This window comes from Trachemys scripta, chromosome 13 (genome assembly GCF_013100865.1).
Source record: "Trachemys scripta elegans isolate TJP31775 chromosome 13, CAS_Tse_1.0, whole genome shotgun sequence".
Lineage (NCBI taxonomy): Eukaryota > Metazoa > Chordata > Testudines > Emydidae > Trachemys > Trachemys scripta.
Window position 1 is genome coordinate 33,929,910 of NC_048310.1, and position 18,204 is coordinate 33,948,113.

Below are 18,204 nucleotides of genomic sequence, written 5' to 3' on the forward strand. Positions count from 1 at the left end.
ATATATATATATATATATATATATATATATATATATATATATATATTTAAAAAAAAAAAAAAAAAAAAACAGGCACCAGGTTTCCAACCTGGCCCTGTTTCAGCAAGTAGGGACTAAAACTCTCACAAGCTTTAAGCAAGTTTCAGATGTTAACTATGATCCCTCAAAGTCAGTCTTCCCAGCTCATATCATTCTGACTCTAGTTCTGAATGAAACACAATGCTCTAGTGAACAGGACTACACTGACATCCAGCCTAACCGGGTTGATAAATCTACTTTCAGTTCCAGAGTATCACAATTCTATTAAAGGCACATACACTCCTATGAAAGTAGCAAGCATCAGAAGCTTGGATTATTCTCGGAGTCTAGAAGATTCCCCTTAATCTCAGTGGTTCAGTTAGTAAGCTTGGGAAGACTAATTAACCAATAAGCAAATGTAAGGCTAAAGTGTACAATACACAGCAGATTTAGCAAATATATGTTACATAAATAACTAAAGATAGAGGCAAAAATTACCTTTGCTTACTTGGTATGTATTTACCCTTGCATAAAAACATCACTGTGTTTCTACAAGTGCTAATGGCTGTTCTCCAATCATTCACTTACCATTTACTTAATTCCTCTCAACTTTAATGACAGCTGTTTAGAGTGTTGTGCTGCAGTGACCTAACTGTACAGTTTACTAGTGCTGAATATCATCAACCACCCAGGTTTCCCCCATTCCTTCTCCCTGAGGCCTTGGCTACACTCGGGACTTCCGAGCGCTGCCGCAGCAGCGCTGTGAAGTGCGAGTGTAGTCGCGCCGCTAGCACTGCGAGAGAGCTCTCGCAGCGCTGTATGTACTCCACCTCTCCGAGGGGAATAGCTTGCAGCGCAGCGAGCCAGCGTGCAGCGCTGCAGGCGCTGATTACACTGGTGCTTTACAGCGCTGCACTCGCTGCGCTCGGGAGGGAGGGGCGTTTTCACACCCCTGAGCGCAGCAAGTTGCAGCGCTGTACAGCGCCAGTGTAGCCAAGGCCTTACAGACACACAGTTTCAGGAGCTGAAGAGTGGATTTTTATTTTTAAAAATAAATTCCAGAAATCCAGTTCTCCTTGAAGTAGAAGATTTTCAAGTTATGATAGGAGCTCGCAGTAAATATCCAGACTGACTCATAGTCCTCCTCCAAATCCCTCCAAAAATGTTAACAAATGATTAGGGAGCTGACGTGCTGAGACCACTGCCAATCATGCTGACCAGTATGGTCTCATTATTTACTTGTGGTTCCCCATCTGTCTATCTAGATCCTCCGATTGTCTCTTGTCTTATACTTAGGCTATGTCTAAACTACAGACTTTGCAGCGGCGTTGCTGTAAGGTCTCCTGTGTAGTGCTCTTTGCAGACAGGAAAAAGCTCTCTCACTGGCATAATCAAGCCACCCCCAATTGGCAGTGGCAGCCACATTGGGAGAGCCTCTCCCGCCAACGTAGCGCTGTCCACACCGGCGCATGTGTCGGTGAAACTTATGTTGGTCAGAGGGTTTTTTTTTTTTTTTTTTTTTTTAAACACCTCTCGCCAACTAAAGTTTTGCCAACAAAAGTGCTAGAGTAGACATAGTCTTAGACTGTAGCTATCTGTGGCAAAGACCATCTTTTTGTTAACTGTACAATGCCCAGCACAGTGGCATCGTGGGCCATGATGGGATCTCCCAGGATTCACTGCAATACAATAATAATTATAAGCTACATCATGAATTATTGGATGGTAACATGCTAGCATTAAACGTTTAAATTCAGAAGCGTATTGCACATTGCAATACAATAGAGAGGGTTTTTTCAATCATCTCCAAAAACAATTATATTAACTGCTCTGTAGATTTTTGTGAGGTTAACTGGAAGCATCATGTATGTTTAACTGTGATGGAGGAATTCTTAACTTAATTTAAAAAATCATAGGAGCATCTGATGGTGCCATAAGGATGAAACCAATTTACTGGGCTATTAAATAAAAGATGCCAATAACTCATGAAAATATTGAATTATAATTTTAACACTATCTACTATTGGAAGCATGTACTGATGTTGAGACCAGCTTGTTCAAGCACATGGTAAGTCAAGAATATCTCCGTTACGAGGCAGGTCTGGTGTGAAAGCTGCTTTCAGTTAAGTAGCAACGTGTGCATACATGCAGTACATGAAGCCCTTGAAGACCAAAAGAGATTCAGACAAGGAAACAGCAGAAAATAAATAAAACTTAACTCATCCCTTTCAGACAGGAATACACAAAAGATAAAAATCACCCTTTGTTCTCAGCATCTCAGATCCAATTTCCGTGTCCACTGAAAATCAACTTCAATTATTTTCACAAAGGGATTAAGATCATACCCATGCCAATGGTGGTTAACAAGGGCTCACTTTATAAAGGACCAGAAGCATCGTTCAATACGTCCTCTGGGTAGCAGTAGAAAGAGAAGAAATGGGGGAGTGGGAGAGGGAGGGAGGAGATAATGTTAGATTTTCTTACCAGAGACAAAACACTGTCCCAACACAATAAATTATCAGACCTTTGACTTACAAAAGTATTTTTCCAGATTACTGCAGGAGTGAGTGTGTGCATGGGTGTGTGTAAATAAAAAAACCTGGACAAGCCACATGTATCATGTAGGGATTTCTCAGCTCCTTCACAAGATTCTGATCCCTGATCTACTCAGAGCAGCATTTGCTAAAGACTTAATTCAATCAGTCACTCTCTTTGATCAGCAGTAGGGGACAACAGTAAAATGTGTAAACTTTTCAATATCTTGCTGTGTTCCTCACCTCATAAACTCTAGAAAGATAATTCAACTGGACAAATGATGAAAGACACACCCAAAACCAGCTTCTTAAATGTCATAATGACTAAGCTTCACTTTTAAAATTATTTTTGGGTGGAGTAGGGGAGGGATTTATTTCTTGTGACTAGGGAACAGGTTAAAGTAGGAGTATACATCTAGTTCTGATTTATAAACACATTCCTATACATTTAAAATTTTTAAATATGCTACACACACACTTTAAGCTACCTTCCATTTAAGGAGATGGAAGGGGCAAATTAAGCAACAGAACTAAAACCTGTAATCTATAAATATCAGATTTAGTTAACACCCAGCTATCAGAAATGGAAAGTTCACTGATCCACAAACAATTGCCTGATCAGTCCCATCCACGGATGGAGGCAGATCTAATTTCACATATTTTCTTATTAGTTACTTTTCCACCTGAGGTTTTGATGCAGGACATAATTCTACATTCTCAAAATAAAATCTCATGTTAAAAGTTAGCAGGGAACAAATGAAAATAAAAATAAATGTAGTTTAAAAAAGTTAATTAAAATCAATATAAATGAATAAGTAGTAGCTGAAGAGTCACTGTCATCTCTGAAAAAACAGGTACACATTACTTTGGTTTGAACTTCTCCTTAGAAGAAAATTTCTGAGACAAAACGAAAAACACAGCTGATTAGAAAAACAGTAAGATGAATTTCTTAGCAGAATTCAAGAGGTTGTGCTTGATTTACACAAGAGCTTTGTGGTTTTGAAGCCATTAATTCCCAAAACTGTAAAATCTGCAAAATTCTTTCTGAATTAGCAAGACCAGAGCAATATGATTTCAAAAATACCAAAAAGAGACCATCTCCACTGTTTAAGCAACACTAATTCTGGAGAAGACTTGGTTTTCTTCCCACCCTAATTATCAGAGAGTTAGCTCCTAAGATATATAGATAAGTGTTTTCTCTGGCCCAAACAAGATCACATGGCTGATACCATGCATTACAAAAAACAGTCTACTATAGACTTAGAAGAATCTTGGAGAAATTAAAGTACAATGATTGTCTCCTTATTCTGAGTGTTTTCCTTGCCTGAAGTTTTCCACTACCCAACAAGAAAAAACAACAACCACCCATCTGCATTGCAGTCTCTAAAGGAGAGTAAAAGTCAGAAACAGGGCTGGTAGGTCTGGACAGTGTATTTATAAGCACACAGATGGTATTTTGAGACCTAATGTAACCTACATCTAATTTTTCATTTTTCCAGTGTTTCAGTACAATTTAATCCCTACTATCAAAGGTTTGGAATCTGTACCATTTATTGCTATTCACAGACATTAAATTATCTCCTGAATAATTTTATTTTTGCCTTTGCAAGTGTTCAGTTACAGAAGAGAGATTTAGATAGCAGATTTAGATAGTCATCTGACATGTGCAGGAAGATGTAGGGAATACTAATCTACACATTCAAATATGTGGATACCCCATGGATGCAGCTCAGATTCTTCATCTTTAAAAAAAATATGGTAGATTGATGCTCACTTGCCCATTAACTGGAATTCAGTTCACCTGTTAATTATTTAGATAACTACCAATGGTGCATAGAGCATTTACTCAAGGCAAATCATGGTTTGGAGGATATATTTCGCTGTTGACTGGAATTAGGTAGGCCTTGTAAAATGCCTCTGAAGTAGGTAGATAGATTGGTATCACCCTCATTTTACAGATACATCTCAATTCCTCCCCACCCAGGTCATAGAAGGAGCCTTTCAATGCTGAAATTATCATTCACACCTGTGCTCCGACCACCAGGTCATGCGTCGGACATTTGAAGAGAAAAAATCAGAATTGCTATAATTAACAAAAATGAAATGTCCATGAATATATTGTGGGACGTGCGGATTGTAAAACTTGCCTTACTCACGATGCAACACACCACCATTGGCTGACCATGGGTACGTCTACTCTGCACACTCCTTACAGCGGTGTGTAAGTACATACCCTGCACGCCCCCCCCCAGCATGGGGATAAACAGCAGTGTAGATGGTGAGGCACTGCTTAGGCAAGTAAAGACACACCTAAAGCCTCTGCGTAAGTACACTACATGGCTCTCTATGCACCCAAGCAGTGCCTCCCCGCCATCTACACTGTTATTTTTTAGTTGTGTAGTGTGCTGCTATTTCTCTACTGCAGGGAAAGACTACGGTGGTGGTGGTGGATAAAGGCTCTGGCAGGGGGGGAGGCAGTGGGGAAAGTTTCCAGCAGCTCCTGGTTGCCTCCCCCCTGCCAGAGCCTTTTATTGACACAAGTAACTAATTACACACCGCAGTGTGGACTCAGCAGGCTTTTCACTGCAGCGTGTAACTACATGCACCCTCCCCCCCGCCACCAGTGGTGTGCGGTGCAGACGAGGCCCATACGACAACGAATGCATAGCCAGCAGGTCCCTTCCTCTTTTTCCCCAAAGCCAAGATTTACTAAGATTAACACAGAACAATAGCTATCAGAAGTCCAAGTCACAGAAAGGTAGATGTTGATGAGAGGGACTGGATACTAACCTGGTATCCCTGGAAGAAACTGAGAATTTCCTTCATTCCTGTGTTATAAGGCAAGCCCTGCATACGAACTAAAGCTCCAGGCTGGGGCAGCATTGGAGTGTGTGTGGCTGAGGCAGCAGCTGCTACAGCGGCAGGAGGAGCTGCAATGTACCCCACCGTGGTAGGCGATACCGGAGGACTGAAAAGGAAAGAGTGAAGCAGAATGGTTATCAGTGACCAATGGGTGGCTTTAGGGCTTGGGGTAGGAGAAAGGTTTGAGATGGGTCAATTTCACTGAAGTTTCAATATTAGGTTGGGGGGGGGGGGGAAGAGCTCCTGAATGCTCTTCATTCCCAACCCTATTGCAAACAAAGTGCTACATCAGAGTAAATACAAAAATCAATAGTTCTAAACCACCAGGCAAGCGGATAATGGCTCTTCCCAGTACAATCAGCTGGCTATTTAAAAAACTGGCAACAGGTATGTCTACACTGCAACTGGAGATGGGATTGCAGCTTGCGCAGGCATACCCCTAGCAGACACGGCTAAAAATAGCCACGAAGGTGAGTGTCATGGACACCGGCAGGGGCTATGAATGCGAGTATGTACCCATGGTTCTGGATAGGCTTGTATAGCCCATGCTGAAGGCTCTGCCAGCATATGTTCAATGCTATTTTTAGCCACGTTAGATGAAAGCTAGCGCCGGTATGACTACTGAGTTGCAATCACATCTCACATAGAATTGTAGACATACCTAGTGTCTAAAACATCTTTGCTTGTCTGAAGGAGGCTCGATCCCCTCCGGCAAAGGCTAAACCCCACTAAGAGGCCTAGATGAAGCCACCTAGGCAGTCACTGCCCCTGTTGGTAAACATCAGCCACTCTCAGGACTGTCAAGATCAGAACTACAAATTAAAGGTATGCACAAGTGACCCAATAGTTTCCTTCCTATAAAGAAATGGATCCCGAGATCAAGTAGCAGAAGGGAACCAAGCCCCACCGTACCTGGGATAGTAAGCGGTGTAGTTCATATAAAGCTGAGCAGCCTGAGCCGGGTAGTAGGTAACAGTTGGAGGGGCAGCAGCAGAAGCCTGGGGAGTCCTGGTTGTTGACAACAGGGCTTGTGGCTGGTAAAGTGCTGCTTCTGCTGGGATCACTGCTGCGGCTGTTTGGAAAGCAGCATACGCTGGTGGAGAAAGACCTAAACAAACAAACCAGAAAAACAGACCAATCAAAAGAGGAATCGGCCTGGGGTGGGAACAAGATGGGAGAAGAATTATTTATTCCGTGATTACGATCCATGCTAAGAGCATCTGACCCCAATGAACTAAAGCTCACACAACGTCTGCTCTAAACCCTCTCTCAATGGAAACACCTATCATGTCAACACAAATGACAGGATTTCTGGGATACTTGGAATAAACAATACCTACCAAGTGCATGAAGATGAGTAGCCTCAGCCATATTAAAATGGATACTAGGAAGCTGCACAGTTAGTCAAAGAAAGTATGAAGCCACGTGAATAGATAATGCAGGGCATTGGACGCACATGTGCGCACACTTATATTCTGTTCCTTCTAGCAGAAGTTGCTCTCTGTGGGACAGATTTTCAAAGAAGCTAGGTACACAAGTGTACCTTCAATTCTCAACCGACAGCCTGCATGCAACTACTGCAGCCTGACAAGCATATCAGGATATTGCAAATACAAATGGCTAATTAAATTCATTTGCATGCACAGATACCTGTTTTTCATATAAAGATTAAGCCCATGTGACTGCAGATCTCATTTTTTTGAAAAATTTGGCCATCTATAGATTAATGTTTTGAAAATATCCGCATTGTGATTGGGTAATCAAACAAGTTGGAATGGAAGTCATCAGCCCACAGTAAAGCCCCAAATGTTAAATTATAATCATTGTAGTATTTGTATATTCTTAAGAAACAGACAAATTATTGTTATACGCTGGAAGTGTTCAGTACATAGTAGGGATAGTAATACTGTTCACAGATGACAGCCAGTAAAATCCATCCAATTTCACCACCCCCACTCCATTAGAAATATATCCCAATGGATGTTTCCTTCAAAAACAAGCTATCCCCAAGAGTAGCACCTTCTCAATGCTCAGAGGCAGAATAGCAAGAACATTCACTGGCAGCTATAGTAAAGAATTTCTTCCAATTTGAAAACAAAATAATCCAATTCCAAACAGGTTTCGCTACAGGCAAGTCTACTGCAGAGCTCAGAAGAACAGTACACCCGTAAAAGCAAAAGTGCGCAACATATTCACTGGCAAGGCATCTCTGACATCTATTCACCACCGAAAACATAATAAAAATGCTTCAATCACTCCCATTATTGCCCAAGGGAACAACTTCCAATCTCAGCTATATACAGATGGATGATTATTGATCACGGCAAAACCCAAGTCAAAAAGGTGAAAGGCCACAGAGCTTGAGCACCTACCACATATCAGCCTTTAGCAGCAGAGAGCAGAAGAATTGGAGACTTACATGGTAACTTACATGGCGGTGGGGATAAGCCACTACGATTTAAAGTGCCACCCATTAAAACAAAGTTCATCTCCTCTCCTGAACACTGGAACACTTCTACGTAGCGGTCCTTCATCATTTTCTTGTGACACTTCTGGGCCACCAAAAAGGCTCTATCAGAAGATTTCATTTGGATAAAAGCATCACCTGATGGTCGTCCCTGTGGAATCGGGAACAGATCATGCTAAGAGTCACTCGACTTTCCAGAGCTTAAGTAGGGTTGCCCTGCCCCATCCTGGTGAAAGTGAGTGAGGGTGGAGAAAAGCGAGCGATGGAGGGAGGGGAGATGGAGATGGAGCCCCAGGGAAGGGGTGGGGCAGACAGTTGGCAACCCTAAGCATAAGGTATGCCTGAATTTCAAACAAATGTTAAGACCAAGTGTTTATTGAAATCCTGCAGCATAATAATTTCAAGGGGTGAATGGCCAAACTTACTTCATTAAACCGTTGGTTATATTTAGTAATGGAGGCAAAACACCATACTACCAATTTCTTTGCCAATAAAAATACAGTTAAAGCCTTACTTCAGTAAACTATAAAGCCACGTTACAAATTGATTCCCAGGTTTGTGGTGCTCTGGAGCACAGAACACCATGACTGTTCTCAGAGACAGGAAAAAAAAACCCAGATGAAAAATGGCTTTTCAAACAAACGATCATTTGTTTTGATTAAAAAAAAAAAAAAAGTGTTTTAAACAAAATAAAAGTTTGTTCAATTTTGATTTTTAGGGGGTGTATGTCTCTCTCTCTCTCTCTCTCACTCCCCTTTAGTAGAAAAGAAGGGGGGGAGGAAGTAAGACACCCATTTAAAAAATATTCTCCCAGTTTTCTGCTCGTACAAAAAAAATGGAAGAAAAACGTAAACCTCTAAAATGAACTCCAAAAACAAACAAAACTTTTAAATTAGAAATGAACACTTCCATTTTGAATTTTTCATCAAAACCCTCCAAAATCTTGAGACTTTTCAAACCAAACTACAAAATGTTCTCTTTCTTCCAAAATGTTTCACAAAAGCTAAGATTTAATCTTCAAACCAGTCCCAATTTAGGTGCTCTACAAAAGCGAGGGCTTCCTGTGGACCACACCCAAAAGTAGGGATATTATAACTCCTCCCTGGAACAGGGAAAAGCTGCTTGCAGTTCCATCTTGTGCTGCTGCTGCTCAGGCAGCCAGACCAGGCTCAATGTTCCCATTGCAGTTCAGTGAACCCAGTAGCTAAGCAGGGATGCTATTTAAAGAGACTCATTCCTACCCTCTATGTTTCCCACAGCATTGGACCTACTTGTGGGAGAAGATTTAAAGATAGCCACCAGTGCAGAGTAGAGATGACTGATCACAGTTCCATCCCCTACCAATCCTGGAAGGGGTAGAGCTCAGAATCATTGATTGAATTTAACCCTCTCCCCTGCCACCCTTATGTCTGACTCCATGCAGCAGGAATCAGTGGTCACTATTAAAAGCATCATAGAATATCAGGGTTGGAAGGGACTTTAGGAGATCATCTAGTCCAAGCCCCTGCTCAAAGCAGGAGCAATCCCCAACTAATTTTTTTTGCCTCAGATCCCTAAATGGCCCCCTCAAGGACTGAACTCTCAACCCTGAGTTTAGCAGACTAATGCTCAAACCACTGAACCATTCCTCCGCACTACCCCTGTTTTATTAAAGAGAAGAAGCTACTTTTGCAAGGTCACATAAGATCTGAGGCAGAGCAGGAAGAGAGATCAGGTTTGACTCCCAGGCCTGGTCTTTAATCAGAAGGCTAGCCATCCTCCCTGCAAAGTTCTGTTACCTGTTGATTAAGGACCATGTGGACTCCATGTGGTTTGATATCTGCTGTCGCGTCTCCCATGAATTCCAGGATGTCATCAATGCCAGCTGTGTAAGGAAGGCCTCGGAGCCGGACACAGTCACGGATGCTGCCAGCAGCAATGGTGTAAGGCGGGGGGATGACCGGAATGATGGGAGTTGGAAGAGTGGGGATGAGAGGTGTTGACAAGTATCTGTTAAGCACCTAATGGCAAAAAAATATAAGTGGATGGATAAGAGTTAAAATCCCATATGGGGTGCAAATAGGTCTTCAGCATACACTGAAACATAACCAACTGTTTTAGAACAGACCAAAAAAAAATGTTGTATATATAAAATAGTCCCAGCTTTTTTGGAGGAGGGAGGGCGGGGGGGGAGGGGGGCGCGCTGTTTTGGCACTTTTCAGTTTCAAATAGGGGGAAGATTTAAATAGAGCCATTGACAAATTGAATTTAGAAGGGTCCATTTAGGTTTCTACCACTCTCATTAAATAAAAGACTAAAGTAGATTATAGTTACTTATTTTACAGGATCCCAAAATGCAGGATTTGAAAACATTAGGCTCACTGATAAACCCAAATTGGTACAATTACCAGTTACAGATATTTCATTAAATTAAGGTAGTTCACATACAGCTATGGATCTTAAAAAAAAAAAAAAAGTTTTTTTAAATAAAGAAAAGTTCTACTCTCCTGCTTTCCATAGTAAAGCACTTTGTAAGAGCTAAATATTACTACTACTTAGTCAACGCTCCCATAGCTACCATGTAGAGTTCTTGAATAAAGAACAGTAAAAGCAGTGGATGACCCCTCTTTCTCAGTCCCCCATTGTTAACATTTTATTTGCTCTCTGATCTCTCCCAAAGGACAAATATAGAGAGGGAGAGAAAGAGATAATTGGAAACACGTCGCTCTGCCAGAAGATGCTGTTGGGACTTATTGTTCAAAAGCTAATTACAGTGTATGAGTAATAAAATAAGTTAGGACAGACAAACAAGTTACACTGGTAGGTGCAGCAAATAAGAGGCAAACTTCAGTAGCAGGCTTTAATTTTGTCAGCAGTGATTCAACTTGGACTGTTGTGCTTCATTAGAAACAGTAGGAGCAATCTAATGCTCTAAATAGACACATTACTAAAGGGAAGATTTCTCAACTATCAGACGGTTATTGTTTTGACTACTGCAATTTTGTCTATTTTAACACTAGCCAGTGAGCTGGTTCTATGGTTAGGGCTCCCCGTTGCCATGTGAACAACCGGGCTCCAATTCCCAGTACTGGACTATTGCTGCTTGGATCAGCATGATGTATGAGTGCCTCACTTCAGAGACCCCCTCTGGTAAAGCAAGCAGCAGCATATTCATCTAGTATGAATGCAGCCCTATGAAGTTCTCCTTAGTCAAGGAGACTGTAGTAGTAGGACTTGAGTTTTTAGGCACTCAATGGAATTATCCTCCCTCAAGGACACAACATCCAGAAGTAAACAATCAACACCACAAGCCAATGCCATTTCATTTACAAAATGAGTTTTACTATCGCTGTGTCAGATTTAATAGGACTATTCTATGTCTATGGGCACAGTGGTGTTGATAAACACCAGCAACTAACATGTAGCACAGATATTCTTCCAATTGCCTCACTGCTTACTTGGACAAGAGTATACGATATGATATAGCGCAAACAGAAAAAAAATGCAGAAATTACTGGATGAAATTCTATGCCCTGTGTTATGCAGGAGGCCAGACTAGATGATCACAATGGTCTCTTTTGGCCTTAAAGTCTATGAATACAGTATCCCAAAACAGGTAGTCTGCCAAATCTAGAAGTGCTGTCTCCTTAAATCTGGTAATTTCAAAGGCTCAGCTTGCTGGTGACAAGATATGTTGTTACTTTCTGAAGTGATGTTTAATTGAAGTGGTCCAGGGTTAATTTTTTACAAATATTACTAGATATCTATGAATACAGTCAGAGAGAAAAAGTAAGTGGAGTAGGGAAGGGATGGAAAGTCAGGTTGGTGGGGGTTGGGGGGGGGGTTATTCCTTGGGAAATTGAGAATTTAATTTTTATTCTTCAAAAATCTATTAGGCACTTTTCAAAAACTCTAGGTGTCCCTAAAATGACCGAATTTTAACAAGATCCTTGACTGTACCTGAGTTTTAATCACACACCATGTTACAGTTCTATTATAGCTCTTTAAAAACCAGGCGTGGGCAAACTTTTTGGCCCGAGGGCCACATCTAGGTATGGAAATTGTATGACAGGCCATACATGCTCACGAAATTGGGGGTTAGGGTGCAGGAGGGGATGAGGGCTCCAGCTGGGGGTGCGGGCTGTGGGATGGGGCCAGAAATGAGGTGTTCAGGGTTCAGGAGGGGGCTCCAGGCTGGGGCAGGGGTGCAGGTGGGGGAGGTAAGTGCTCCTACGCGGAGGTGGAGCCAGGCGACTCTGCTCCCTGCCCCGTCTGCAGGCGCCGCCTCTGCAGCTCTCATCAGCCGCGGTTCCTGGAAAATGGGAGCTGCGGGAGTGGCACTTGGGGCAGGGACAGTGTGCAGAGCACCCTGGCTGCCCCTACGTGTAGGAGCTGGAGGGGGGACATGCTGCTGCTTCCGGGAGCCACTTGAAGCAGGGCAAGCCCTGGAGCCCGCTCCCTGGCAGGAGCTTGAGGGCAGGATTAAAACAGCTGAAGGGCCGGATGCGGCCCCCAGGCCGTAGTTGCCCACCCTGTTATAAACCATTTACAAATGGAGGTTACAAACATGTTACAGATATGAGCAGTATGTATTATATATGGGTTATAAGTAGAGGGAGTTATAAATGGTTATAAACAACTTGTTGGATTCTAATGATTGATTAACCATGTAGTAAAACATCAATAATTTATCAACCCTTATAATCTATTTATAAAAGTAAACATAATAGAACGTGTTTGGAAGAATTCTGTGGTTAGGCACATGAATTTTTGAAAAATGCTGCAGATTTTCAAGCACCCCAACCCCTGTTGAATATAAAAATACAAATTAAAAAATTAAGTCAGTCTCAAACTTGCTAGGCAAGTGGAGGAAAAGAAATGTATCTGATGATCTCTATTTAATGATATGGGCAGTGTTAAAGAGAGAAAAAAAAATCAATGAAACAAAAGTGTGGAAAACTATGTAATCAATAATCAAAATGACTTCTTTGATATTTGATTTATGTAATAGAAAAGCTGCTCCCACTATACTGTTTTTGCAAGACCTAAAGTGAAGGTCAGCATTTACAAGTACAGGATAACATTAGAAGATGCCTGGAAAAGGTAAGTTTTCTGGATTTCATAGCCAGTAGTTACAACCTGCTGGACTTCTGCTGCTGTGCTCCTGAAGAGTTCAATGTAACGTTTTCCAAGGATCTCCTTGTGCTTTTTAAGTGCATTCTGTGCATATTCTTCACAGGAAAACAACACAAATGCATCTCCCGTGGGTCTGCCATCTGGGTACTTGACAAAGAGAAGTCCCTCTTTCCCTCCTGTGACTGGACACTCAGGCCCCAAGAACCCCAAGACATCCTCCAGAGTGGCTGTGAAAGGAAGGCCCCTCATCCGGATGATGACTTGATTCTCCTTGGACAAGAATTGGGCTACTTCATTGGAGGTGCCTGGCAGGACAGGAAATAAAAGTGTGTCCATTTAGTTTGGAAACAGTGAGGAACCAGCACAAATAGACTTAGCAACACAAGGTGCGTGGAAACATCTCCTGATAAACTACCAGTTCTGTACAGCCCACGGTACCAGAGACTTGCTCAGTAACCACATCTTGATGTGAAGCTACCCCTAAGTACATTGACTGGCTGCTTAGAGCTGGGGAGCAACATAAAGCCATTCAAGAACGAGACAGGAGGATTAGTAGCTGGCACTAAGCAACAAAACAACTGACAAGCATGGAGACTTCTCTCCCCTCCCCCCTTCATGCTCCTGGGTATACAACTTTAAAAGTGCCCCATTTTAAAACAAAAGGTGTATGAGAGTATTTCACATAAATCTATTGGCATTAGCGAGACCTAAGAGCTTATACAAGATACAGGGAATCTCCCACAGCAGAAACAACCTAGGCTTCTCTTCTCTCTCTAAGGGTGTGTATACAGCGCTGGGAGTGAGAGAGACACACTAGCTCTGCTAAAGCGAGCGCACTAAAAATAGCAGAGTAACTACGTCAGCTGAGGCTAGCCACCCAACTACGAACTCCAGAGGTTGGGTGGGTTTGTACTTGTGTGACTGGCCTGAGCAGCCACCTGAGCGTCTATGGCCATGCTGCTACGTTTAGTGCACCAGCTCAAGCAGAGCTATCGCGCGTCTGTCTACTTGTGCTGGGAAGCACCCGGTATTTGACCCTATGAACTTCTGAAGTGCAAACGGAAAAAGTCCCTTATTAGTCCTTTATGTTCTCACCCACCTGAAGAGTAGAAGTAAACATTACACTTTAGTAAATAGGTTTATCTTAAAATTACCCACCTCCAGCAATCTTTAAAAATTCTTCTCCCGTTGCTTTGTAAACCTAAAACCAAGAAAATGGTTATATTTAAACAAACAGAAAAACGTTCAATCGTCAGTACTAAATTGAAAAGTAACATTTCCCAGAGCTCTGTAAAACTTCAGAATGTCTCATTTTTTAAACCACCAACAAAAGTAACTTTTAAAACTCAGATGAAGGATAGGATTTCCAGAAACAGCTAGTGAGGGCAGAGGTTCAGTTCCCAGTGACTGTCAATGGGAGTTGGGTGCCTAACTCCCTTAGTCTCCTTTGAATATCCCACCCAAAGTTAATGAAAGATAATTCCTCCCTAGTTATGTAATAAGTCTGTAGAGCACAGTATTGCACTGGGGAATAACCATCTGCACTAGTTTAAAACTGGCTGCATTCCCAGCATAGTAGTGCTGATATGTTGTCATGCTGTAGTTCTTTACCTCAATGTATCTGCTACCCATGTGATGCTTATGTCTTTCCAATGCCAAATCTCTCTGTTCCGGGTTGACAAATCGCACTAGGGCTTCCCCATTTCGCCTTCCTTGAGCATTCAGGCAAAGGGCAACACCGCCTCTGAAAAAGCAAGAACCAAAGTAAAAGGTAAGCTTGAATCATCAATGCCTTACAATACATCATTGACATAATTCGGCACTCTTTTATTCAGCAGGAAAATACAGAGGCCAGGCTTTAAGAAAGAGCCTGTACTTTCAAAGTTTTTCCACCACCAACATTTATTGACCCAAAAATCATTTAAACAAACAAACAAAATGGCTTTGCTATATAATCCACTTCTTTGGTAGATTAGTGATGTAAGTGTTTTACCACACCATACCATCAATACTTTACAATGGTTCCCACAGGGAACAATGCTTGATGTACAGTTAAGAAGTGAAGTAAATTCAAAAAGAACTGAATAGGTGGATTTAGAATTGTAAATTCATATTGGTAACTTAGGAAAAATCTTTGAAAGAATATGAAAGTTAAAAAGCCCCAAAATTTCAAGTTAAACAAATAAACTTGCAAAATTTAGAGAATAATATATAAATATAGAGGTACGGTACACCCAAACAACTTCAATTCGGATCCCGGTAGCGATAGCCCAGGAACAACCAATCAGAACATTATCAATCAACTTGACTTGGCCCCCTTCATGTGTTTTAAAAACAAAAACCAAACCAAAAAACCCACAACGTATTTGGGCAATTACTCTGTACTGTTCCCCAAAGGCATGTTCTTCTCAATAGAGAAATATCGTTAAATACACAGCTGTGTTATCTATGTATAAGCCTCCTAACAGAAATCTCACGTACAGTACTGTAGGGCATTCTAATGACTGCCACAGTGCATTAAATTACACATTCAATCTCTATTAAACCTATGTATCAAACTAATACTGTAGGTTTACTATCTTTCATATTCAAGCTGTAGAAATAGAATAGGTTTCCCAAATGTAAAAAGATTTCAGAATCTTTAGGAAAACTTATTCAGAGCTTTGTTAACTTATTAATGGAAAAAAATCACATCTTACAAACTAGGTAAGAGTATACCAACTGGAAGATGAAAGTAAGGAGGTGCTGCAGAACCAAAGGAAAGGTTGTTCTGGGTACCTGGCTCTGCATTTGTAGACTTTTCCAATTTTCCCCCTTCTTAAATTATGTTTTAATTTATCACTTCCTGGCTTTCTAGTCTTTATCATCATTAATAAAAAGGTTCAAAAATTTTTTGCCTTCTAATTGATATATATTTACAACTAACTCCCTCCTCCTGTGTTGTGTCTGGGAATTTCCCTCAGTTTTTCAAATGGAAATATTTGGTACCCCTGCATAATGAAGTATATATATATTCATCTCTAAATATGTAAATTAGATATCAGTTGTAAGCTATGCTAAAATTATACAAACATTTCTTCCAAACAATACTTGTGGGCTTCTGAGCCCATTCTTCTTAAGAGCTAGACTAGAATCCTGAAACATTGGCCCCAAATGAATTCCTCCCCAATTAGCTCATATTAATCTTTGACTGAATCCTGACTACTGCACTCAGAGCTTGTACCTGTAGTGATAGCAACAAGTGAATTTATGGTGCATGTTTTAATGAAAGAAGTCTCCCCTCTTCATTTACTTGTTCAAGAAATGCTTCGTTTGCTTCACAGTCCTGTGAGGAGGGTGAAGATGGGTATTTTGGTTAAAGGCTAAACCCTAAGAATGGGAGACAGGAAACCTAGATCGGTTCCTCACTCTACCACAAGTCCTGTGTGAGGAATAATCTATTTCATCGATGACAAAACCGGACACAGAGGGATTGTGTCTTGCCTAATGTGATGGCTGGTAATAGCTCCAAGTTTGTACTCATTAGTGCACACTAGAAAGAACAAATTAGTAAAGGTGGGTGAAAATCTTTTGTTGGAACCTTTCCTGAATTTTGTGAACTGCATGGATGAGGAAGACCACACAACGCTAGGACTTCCTTTACAAGATAAAGGCTGATGATAAAAACAAAGTAACACAGCATTAGACCAGATGTAGCACTCTTACTTGGCAATATTGAGTCCTTTGAAAAAACGGGCAATATCTTGATCTGAAGACTGCCAGGGCAAACCTCTAGCACGTATTACTGTTTCACTGTCTACTGCTTCAGATTTACTACTGCAGAAAAAGAGAATAGTAAAATTCAAGGTACTTAATCCAAATTTTCTTTTACACTATTACTACCAAATTTCATTGTAAGTACCAATTCAGCACATGGATCACAGAGAATGTCTTAATACACTGGGATATTTGCTGTTGGGATTTATCTAATCATTCCCTTTCTTGACTGAAATGAGAAGCAAACTACTATGAATAATATCTATATACTACCCTGAAATATGCTCTGAGGCCATCCCATCACTCAAAAAGGTGTTTTGTTTTTGTTTTCAATAGTCAGAATGCACAGTAACAAGTCTGCAGGGAGTTGAATTTGATTCATGGGATTATTAGAGATGATTTAGTGTCAACAATCCATTGGAAGATGGTTTGCACACCATCACTAACGATAAGTTTGACAAACAGGTTTTAGACAGCAGAACTCCTGGTTACTGCAATTTCTTTCAAAAGCAAAAACACATTTTAGATCTCCACCTTTTCTCCCCCCAAGCCACAATTTAGAATAGCACAGAGACAAAAGCCAATATAACTTGAGACATTTCATAGTACAGTTACAAAGGGCAAGCTCATCTTAATTGCCACTTTTGATTGGAAGGGGGTAGGTTTTCCTTACCCCTATCCCTTCCAGTCTCTTCCTTTCTATAACTTGACTGGAAAATTCCAGCAGAGAGAGAGAGAGAGAAAAAAATAATTCCCTGGTCACCTGTGAATTATCCACACCAGATGCTGAATACCCATTCATTAATATACACAGTACACCACACAATAGGGCGTTATATGAACCTAAATGCACAATACTAGGGATACCAGCAACTAAAGGGAGAAAGAGCCAAGGGGCAATTTATGTCAGCACTAATCAACAACTTTTGTTTAAAAGTTTGAGTGAAAGCAGCAATCCACAGAGGTCAGAGAATCTGTAGGAGACATCTCAATAGTCTCTGACTGGACAGCAAATAATGAGCATTTACATATCACGCAGCTCTCTCTCTTTTGGCCGTAAGAGTGCAAAGGCTCCCTTCTACTAAGGTCCCAGAATCCCTCAAACTATCTTCTGTTCCTTACATTAGCTTCTACTGCAGTTTGTAAGACAGTTTGCAAGGCAGTGTACAGTACAATTGCTCCCTTTGACCATCCCTCTGTACTGAAAGAAAGAAAATGGTATACAGCATGAGAGATTATACTGGTTTAGTGTGTACAAGATACTATCCCTGTCTATGCTAGAGAAAGTTTCTAAATATTTATCTTCTACTGACTAAATGGTTTCAGCTCCACTGATGTTAGTCTAGTCCATCACTAGTGTATGTGGACCACCAGCTTTTTATTCACTATAACAATTGCACATACTCAGAGCAGGGCTAGATGACAGTGCTTAAGATACCAGTGGCACCCTGT

At 41.1% G+C, this 18,204-nt stretch overlaps 1 protein-coding gene across 6 annotated transcripts in view; it reads right to left on the reverse strand.

The window, feature by feature from the left end:
• The window catches only part of ESRP2 (epithelial splicing regulatory protein 2), a 65,256-nt gene that overhangs the window by 12,162 nt on the left and 34,890 nt on the right, over positions 1-18,204 (reverse strand). For 4 of the 6 annotated variants that reach the window (XM_034788622.1, XM_034788623.1, XM_034788624.1 and 1 more), the window contains exons 8-15: positions 16,702-16,812; positions 14,608-14,740; positions 14,155-14,197; positions 13,000-13,301; positions 9,660-9,881; positions 7,834-8,032; positions 6,327-6,522; positions 5,343-5,520 (exon numbers count right to left, since the gene is read on the reverse strand). In XM_034788622.1, the coding sequence (XP_034644513.1) occupies positions 5,343-5,520; positions 6,327-6,522; positions 7,834-8,032; positions 9,660-9,881; positions 13,000-13,301; positions 14,155-14,197; positions 14,608-14,740; positions 16,702-16,812 (1,384 nt within the window). The remainder of the gene's footprint in view (positions 1-5,342; positions 5,521-6,326; positions 6,523-7,833; positions 8,033-9,659; positions 9,882-12,999; positions 13,302-14,154; positions 14,198-14,607; positions 14,741-16,701; positions 16,813-18,204) is intronic. The other 2 variants (XM_034788625.1, XM_034788627.1) reach the window with 1 other exon arrangement.